Consider the following 9,042-nt stretch of genomic DNA (forward strand, 5'->3'; position numbering starts at 1 on the left):
TGAAAAATAATTTTAAGTAGCGAGACTCTAGAGAGTAATTAATGAACAGGCTCTTGTGGCAGATCAGATAAGAGTTAATGATCTACTGGCTAGGGCCAGAGAAGAGGAAAAAGAGAAAAGAAAAGAAGACCAAAGGGTGAAAGAAAGATGATATGGGTAGTCTTCAAAACTTAAGGAGGGATGCCTGGGTGGCTCAGTAGTTGAATGTTGCCTTTGGCTCAGGGCATGATCCCAGGGTCCTAGGATAGAGTCCTGCTTCTCCCTCTACCTATGTCTCTGTGTCTCTCATTAACTAATAAGTAAATAAAATCTTTTAAAAAATTAAGGAATATGAGCATTCAGGGAAAGAGATGGCTCAGGAAAACTGTGATGTTTTAATACTTTTAAGACAAACCACAATGAGGCAAAAAGCAAGAAAAACAGACTTGAGAAATAAAGTTCAAAGAAGTGATGGATACTCAACATCAAATTTTATGAATACATATGATAAAAGTTTTATAAATAATCTGTTGTTTGCTTCCACAAAACCTACAGTGACAATAAGTTAGATTCAGTTACAGTAAGAGATTTGTTTAAAGGTAATTGCATTTGGTGGGGGATATCTGGCTGGCTCAGTCGGAAGAGCATGTGACTCTTAATCTTGGGGTGATCAGTTCAAGCCCCATGTTGGGTGTAGAGATTACTTTTAAAAAGGTACTTGCATTTGGTGGAAATAACTGACATAGACTTATAGTCTTTTTTCTATGGTGTCATATTAGAACATATTACATCATACGGTAATATGCTGGGAAGCATCTCTTCTAGTCTTTTATAATACTTGGATTGTATTATTTTATCTCATAGAAAAAGGCTTTCCTTAACTACAACATTTCTGTCAGCTACAAATTTAAATGTATTTGTAATGGTTAAAGGTAGCGATTGGCCAGATGTGAGGTAAAGGAATAGAAGTGAGGTGGCAGGGCAGCCCTGGTGGCTCAGCGGTTTAGTGCTGCCTACAGCTCAGGGTGTGATCTTGGAGACCTGGGATAGAGTCCCATGTCGGGCTCCCTGCATGGAGCCTGCTTCTCCCTCTGCCTCTCTCTCTCCTCTCTATGTATTCTTATGAATAAATAAATAAAAATCTTAAAAAAAAAAAAGGGTATACTTGAAAAAAAAAGTGAGGTGGCAAAAAAAAATTTAAAGGTTGTTTCTAAAACGTTAACAATTTCACATCCCCCATGGAGTTAAGTACCCTTTGAGGATCTCATCTCCTTCATTTCTCAGAGGGACTCATTATTTAGGGTAAGAAATTCTTGACAGCATCAAATTCTCTAGATACTTCTCCCCAGTTTCCATGAGACAGTCTTTGACTGAGATGGTAGTACAAACTAGTAACTGAATCTGAGACTAAGAAGCAACTCTCAGGGGATGGCTCATCTGACTGTGCCAAGAAGTTTGCTCAAATATAGAATTAATATTGATTAGATTTGATTGCTTATCTAGGCATTTCAATATTTGTTAACAGAAAAAAATCACTGTATGCCCTTTGTAATAAATTAATGAAGATGATAATGCTATCATTGTTTCTAGCTAACATATTCCATCTCTACTGATAAAAGTATTAAGATTATACTATATGACTTTAATAAAGTTTTTATTTAAAACATAGTATTTGACATGGTAATGACCAGTTACATTCTGTTTCTACTTGACAGAGTGTTCAGAAGTGATTGATGGCTATAGTCAGCCATAAGATATTAATAGTAATGGTTATTAAAATATAAGTGCTATTTTAAATGTATCTCGTGTGGATCAATTAAAATCTCTTCCTTTGAAGTCTTTGACAGCTAAATATAGAAATGCAGTTGTTTCTATATTGTTCACCTTGTGACTGTAACAGATAGGAAAGGGATCTGAAATGGCACATGCATACTACTATTTTTTGTCTTTTTTAAAAACCAAAACCTATTTAGTCTAATGATTCGGTTAAATCATTTGTCAGTTAGATAGTAACTTTCTTGAGATATTTTAATAATTTTACACGAAATTAGGCAAAATGAAATGAAATTATTCTAATATTTTTGGTCTTTTTTTGTTTTTGTGTTAATTTTACATGTCAAAAACAATTTTTTTCTTTCTCTTAATAGATCTGTCTTAAATGAAAAATACTCAAAATAAGTTGTATTGTTATGGACCTTATAACTGCATAGAAAGTTAATCTTGAATAAACAAAATGGTAAAGGACTATGAGTAGCACATCTGTACACTGCATGCACCAAGAAATATCACAAAAGTCAAATGAGGCACGTACAGATCCTGGCACATCTTTTCACTGATTCTAGGTTCCTTTCTGAATAAAGTGTGAACTGGTCACTCTCTGAGCCTTCATGTTTATTATCATAAGACGCAGCAAGGAAGACTTGATACCCCCTCTCAGTCTGTCCCTTGGGTGAATCTGGTGTGTGTGTGGGGGGGGGGTGCAGGAGTTACTGGGAAGCGTATTTCCTCTGAGACCATACGCTCTCCCAACCCTTGTTAGAGGTAATTGGTTAAGGGATTTTTTTTTTTTAAAGAAAGTTTAACTCCATAGTGTAAGGCAGAAAAGGAAGTACCCAATCCTATAACAACTCTGAAACCTGTAATTTCTTCCTTTTCAAACTTGAATCCTTTGGTCGTTAAGTGCTCCCACACCGAATGTACATCAGAGACAAGCCAGTTCCTTTCAAGGTACTCCTTATCTGGGTGGGAGGGGGAATGTGGATTTGGGGGGCCCTCAGGTGGCATAACGACCGTGTGCTCATCCACATCCTCTCTTGGTCCATCAGGATTCCCTGCTGCTTGAGTCTTACCTCTTTTATTGGCTTCCCTTTCCTGTAGATTTCCTAAATGTCATCTATCTTTCCTTCTCATTTTCACTCTGGTCATCCCACTTGGTCTTCCAAGTGAAGTCCCAAGAAAGACAAGGAAACATGGACAGGGCATTTTTGAGGCTGCAGCCAAATTTGGTAAGTTCATGATCCTGTGCAGAAAGAAATGTGACCTTGGCCTCCAGCTAGTCAGTCTGGTTTATTTTTTTCACCTTAGACTACAACTGAATCACATGCAATTCGAGTTATTATGCCAATATTCACAGCATAAATGTCTATATATTTTACATAGACTTGATCAAATCTTAAAGATTGTGGTTTAACCTCACTCATTCTATGAGGAAGCTAAAGAGAGCTAATGGAGTTTTTACCCTTAAAGTAGTCGAATCTACTGAATTAGAAAATCTTGAGACTAAAAATACTGATAATGGTCCTGCATTGCACGAGAGTCTATTGAATAATGAGCTCTCAGTAATTGTGAGTGTTGAATATTAACACTGAAACTTTGAACTCCAAATGGAGAGTCAATGTAGGAAATTTCTAAAATGTTCTTCTGGGCTTTTGTCCTTTGCATTTACCTCCTCTTCCATTTGGCACAGAACAAGCAGCTTGTCTAGCTATGAAGTGCCAACACTTCTTTTAACCCTGAGACATGCCCATTTATCCCTCCAAACAATATAAGCAATGAATCCCCATTCTGACTCCTTATAAACAAATTAGGTAACAGTTGATATTGGGCATTATTTGGTTCAATTTTTAAAAATCTTATGAAACTGAAATTATCTGGTCAAGGATCCAGAAGTCACAGAAGATATACAAATTCATCTTGTTTCCCATAACGATGGAAACTTACTTAAATGCAACAAGTGATACGTTGCATTATACAATTAAATAATTAATGCATATAGCTCTTGGGAAAAACTATCATGGCTGTGTATTTAGAAGCCATTCTTCTAGGTTTAAATAAGAACAGACACACTCACATATCATGTAAAAGAATAATCTTGGCAAACAGGACTCAGCCATTAGTTATTTAAAGTTCAGAAATGTAGGAATGCAGTCCTCACGCAGGGAAAGTTTGGGGAAAAAAAGATGTCATTGAATATTGATGTGATAAAGGCAGACAATGAATGGAGGGTTTAGCCACCGAAAAAGCTTTGAATCAGAATGAAAAATTTGTGAGAATAATCCTAATTGAATAATGTCATGCTTTGTGGGTCGTTTGGTTGATTTGAGAAACAAGAAAAAAAATAACTTGGGTTTGTACTCCATTTTATAGTTGACATTCATACACGTACATACAGGTGTATACATTTACACAGACATAGGGACAGTGCTGAGTATCTTAATCATGCTATGGGACAGGCAGTGTCAACCACAGGCACCTGCGTTCCCTTCCAGTAGGGACAGAGGACACCAGGCGGAGGCTCATTCTGACAGTTTCTGTGCCCAGTATATGCAGTATTAAACATCTTGGCAGGCATTTTTAATACTATTCCTCATTTTCTGAATAAAAATTGCCTTGTTTGTCTATGTTTTGCCTGTAATACCTTGACAGCTATCTGCCTTATTCAATTTATGAGCAATGAAACTCTTTATATTAAACTTTGTGCAACAAACCAAAAAAAATTGAGTTACACACTCAATTTTACAACTTATTTAGTTTTTTCATAGACAGATTTGGCATAATTTTGTGTTGCCTACCTCTACAGTTAGAGCCCAGGTAATGGCGTGATTTCCCGTGTGAAACCACCGGGGTTCTGGTGGCTCCATGCACGAGCTGTGTCATCTGGAGCAGCTTGTTTTTTCACCCTCCTGGCCTCTGTGGCTTAATCTGTAACATTGAATAATGAACTTGCTAACTTCTTGAAGCTGTGTTAAGAATAAGATGAGGTAAACAATGTCAAGTAATTAACATTAGTGCCTAGCTCAGGCGGTCCATATATTAGCTACATTAATATTTAAGTGATTTGTAGTTCACGCTGTTATTTTATTTTTTCTCATAATTTGTGAAATTTTAAATACATAGAAATTTGCAAGGACTAGTAGAAGAAATACACATACTTCATCATTCACAATTAATCACTATTCCTTATAGTCATATTTCTTTCCAGCTATTTTTAAAGAAATAAAACATTACAGAGAAAGCCAGTTTTTAACCTAATTTCCTCTCTAGAGACTTTCATTATTATCAGTTAGTACCCCACCACCCTGTTCAGTTGTATATACATATATGTTCTTTCTTAACTATTGCATGTTTTAAATTTCCATTTACAGAAGGTGGAAGAAGAGCCCCCATTGCTGGCTGGATTCTAAATGTTGGTTGTCAGTCATCTAATCAGTGGATTGTGTATCCACCTACATGTTATCCTATCCACTCATGACCACTGGAGATGCTTCTTGCATCCTCTGGAGTGATGGCCTTGACAATCCTACAACTTCCAATCACTGCCAAAGTTTTAGTGTACACAACCTTAAAGCTGTTGGAAAAACAGGTGAACTCATGATTTAATTTTGATAAAGTGTTCTTAGAACAGTGGGGCCGTATTTTACACCCTGATGCAACTGAGAGATATAATGCAGTCCCTTTTAATGAGTCATAACTCCATCACTTCTTACTAACTGCTTAGGAAAATGTGCAAACATGTCAGAATGAGACTTCCCTTTGGTTAACTTACGTTATAACAATACACTCATCCTAGTACATGAAACCACTGCCTAATAACTGGAAGTGTACTAGAAGATGTATCTTTCAGTTTTATGGGATTGTAAGAGACACATAAATAAAATAATCAATGTAGGCTTTCTGGAAGGTGAGTTCTTTGTGAGAACAAAGTGAATAAGAGAAGAGGCTATCAAAAAAAATTGGATATTAGTTCCATTGGGATTGAGTTCTGGCAATTGTTTATGTCTATCTTTCTCATCCTTAGAGGAAGCATGGCCAACTTCAGAGAAGTTACCCAGTCCCAGAGTTAAAATATATCCTGGTAATACAAAACATAATTCTATCACAGAGGTTGGGGATAGGATTGGGTAGAGGGGCAGAAGATATGCTAGGGTCATTCTCCAGTGAATACAATGGAATCAGAGGTATAGCTATATATAGTAACAAGGTCATCTTCTTCCTAAGATTTTGCTTGATCACATGGATAGGACTCTAGATTTCCCAGTATTAATGAGACAATGTTAAGAAAGGTTTTACCTAACAGCAAGCCTGGTTCTCTGATGCAGAGATACAAGCCACTTTTCCTATCCATCGTTTACACGCAATGCTTCTCCGTTAACAAAAGAAAAAGTAGATAATTTTATTTCCTTGTAAAATAATGAGATTTTGAAAGCAATTTTTACATCTTGCAAACCTGAAATGAGTGATGCAAACTGTTAGTAAATAATCACAGCCATGAGTCTGAAAAACTTCTAAGTACCGTACTCCTCAGAGCAAATAATGACTTAATACTTATTGAAATCCTAAACCAAATATTCAGCACTTCCATTCTACCATTTTACCAGTCATTCCACTTTGAGGGAGTATAGCTACACTCTTTTTGAAAGAGAGAGTGAGTGAGCTCATACAAGTGGGGAAGGGGTGATGAGGGACAGAGGGAGAGAGAGAAAATCTTAAGCAGGCTCCATGCCCAGTAAGGAGCCCAAGGAAGGGAGGTCCAGGGGTCGATCCCATGACCCTGAGATCATGACCTGAGTTGCAATCAAGAGTCTGACGCTTAACTGACTGAGCCCCCCAGGGACCACTCTATACTCTTCAAAGATGCTCATCTTTCTCCTAACAGGTAATACGTGGTGAGAGGTGATGGAGAATCACAACACAAGCTCTTTTGAAGGCTTCATCCTGGTGGGCTTCTCTGACCATCCCCACCTAGAGCTAATCCTCTTTGTGGTCATCCTCACTTTTTACGGGCTGACTCTTCTTGGCAATATGACCATCATCTTACTTTCTGCTCTGGATTCCCGGCTGCACACACCGATGTATTTCTTTTTGGCCAACCTCTCATTCCTGGACCTGTGTTTCACCATGGGCACCATCCCTCAGATGCTCTACAACCTTTGGGGCTCAGATAAGACTATCAGCTATCTGGGTTGTGCCATCCAGCTCTACTTCGTCCTGGCTCTAGGAGGGGTGGAGTGTGTCCTCCTGGCTGTGATGGCGTATGACCGCTATGCTGCAATCTGCAGACCCCTGCACTACACAGTCATCATGCACCCCCGACTCTGTGGGCAGCTGGCTTCAGTGGCATGGTTGAGTGGCTTTGGCAATTCTCTCATAATGGCACCCCAGACATTGATGCTACCCCGCTGTGGGCACAGGCGGGTGAACCACTTTCTCTGTGAGATGCCAGCACTAATTGGCATGGCCTGTGTAGATACCATGAGCCTCGAGGCACTGGCATTTGCCTTGGCCATCTTTATCATCCTGACACCACTCATCCTCATCCTCATCTCTTATGGGTATATTGCACGAGCGGTATTTAGGATCAAGTCAGCTACAGGGCGAAAGAAAGCCTTTAACACGTGCAGCTCCCACCTAATTGTTGTCTCTCTCTTCTATGGCACAATCATATACATGTACCTCCAGCCAGCAAACACTTATTCCCAGCACCAGGGCAAGTTCCTCACTCTCTTCTACACAATCGTCACTCCCAGTGTTAACCCCCTGATCTACACACTGAGAAACAAGGATGTTAAAGAAGCCATGAAGAAGGTGCTAGGGAAGGGGGGTACAGAAGTATAGCAAAAGTTTTGGGATTTTCTTTTGACCCATTTTCTGTATACATTGTTAGTCCTCAACATATATGAAATGAATGAGCATAAAAGTGAAAAAGAAGTATTTTTTTTTTTCTAGAAAGTTCAAATGTACATTTAGGTGCCAAATTTCTGAATGAGAGACAAAATAAATTGTTCAATTTTCTAGCTCTTAGTATCTCCAAACTGCAATATGGATCCATAACAGGCTCTTGCATATTTTTAATCATTGATATAACTGAGTTTAGTGATATTTATGTTTGACCTTCCAGGTAAAAGAGAATAAAGAAGGTTATGCAGCCAGACTATCAGGATGCAGGCTTTATGTGGAAGAATTTCTTGCTCATATTCGATACTTGTTAGTACTTTATTTGTAAAAAAAAAAAAAAAAAAAGCTAAAAGGTCTTTTTTTTAGTTTTCTTTTTTTTAATTTCAGTAAAATATACACAAAATCAAGCTTATAATTTTAACATTTCTTAAGGGCATCATCAGTAGCATTAAGTACATTCACAGTGTTGTACAGCCATCACCACCATCTATCTTCTGAATTATATTGTCTTCCCAAACTGAAACGCTGTATTCCATTAGTGGTAACTCTTCATTCTCCCCTCCTCCCATCCTCTGGAAACACCATCTGACTTTCAGTTTCTATGAATCGGACAAAGGTCTTTTGTTTAAAATGTTTGAAACTTATTAATCTCTACTTTCCCCATCTGTCACCGGGATAATCATGGACAGAGGCAGAGAGGAAATGACATGAATTCTGGGGAACTGTTGGAGTCTTTATGATTGGATGTTCTTTGTGTGTTGATTTAATCACATTTATATCAATGACTGCAGTCTCTCGCCAGCCTAATGGGAGTTGATTGGAACAGTTTGTATTAAATGAATGAATCCTAAAGGCAGGCAGGTTTCTTCAGACCTGAAATATTACCAATTGGACAAATTCCATCTCATAACCTGGGAAAACACGTTACGTTAAAATTTTTGAATAAATTTTAATGAATAAGGACTTTTAATGTGGTGAATAAGGACTTTTAATGTGGGGATGTTGCCAGTGGCATCATTAGGGATTGGATAAAAGATAGGTTTACTGATTTTTTTTTAAAGCTCTCTCAAATCTTTAATAAAGTTCAAATTACTCTAGAGGCTCCAGAAAAAAATACCAAATACCTAAATACCTAAATAAATACTTACATAAATTGTTCTAAAAAATACCATTTTCAAACACAATGTGCATATTTTCCTATTTGTAAGCACTAATTCTTGTACTTTGTCCAGATAGATTAGATTTTATTTTATTTTATTATCCTATTTTATTTTATTTTTTTAATAATACATTTATTTTTTATTGGTGTTCAATTTACCAACATACAGAATAACACCCAGTGCTCATTCCGTCAAGTGCCCCCCTCAGTGCCCGTCATCCAGTCACCCG

General features: G+C 37.6%; 1 protein-coding gene across 1 annotated transcript; it reads left to right on the forward strand.

The window, feature by feature from the left end:
- The first annotated feature begins 6,654 nt into the window (after window positions 1-6,654).
- On the forward strand, window positions 6,655-7,593 carry LOC112674366 (putative olfactory receptor 2W6). Its single transcript, XM_025470836.1, has one exon. The coding sequence runs from the start codon at window positions 6,655-6,657 to the stop codon at window positions 7,591-7,593; it is 939 nt and encodes a 312-aa protein (XP_025326621.1).
- Window positions 7,594-9,042: the final 1,449 nt, after the last annotated feature.

Source organism: Canis lupus, chromosome 35, assembly GCF_003254725.2.
Source record: "Canis lupus dingo isolate Sandy chromosome 35, ASM325472v2, whole genome shotgun sequence".
Lineage (NCBI taxonomy): Eukaryota > Metazoa > Chordata > Mammalia > Carnivora > Canidae > Canis > Canis lupus.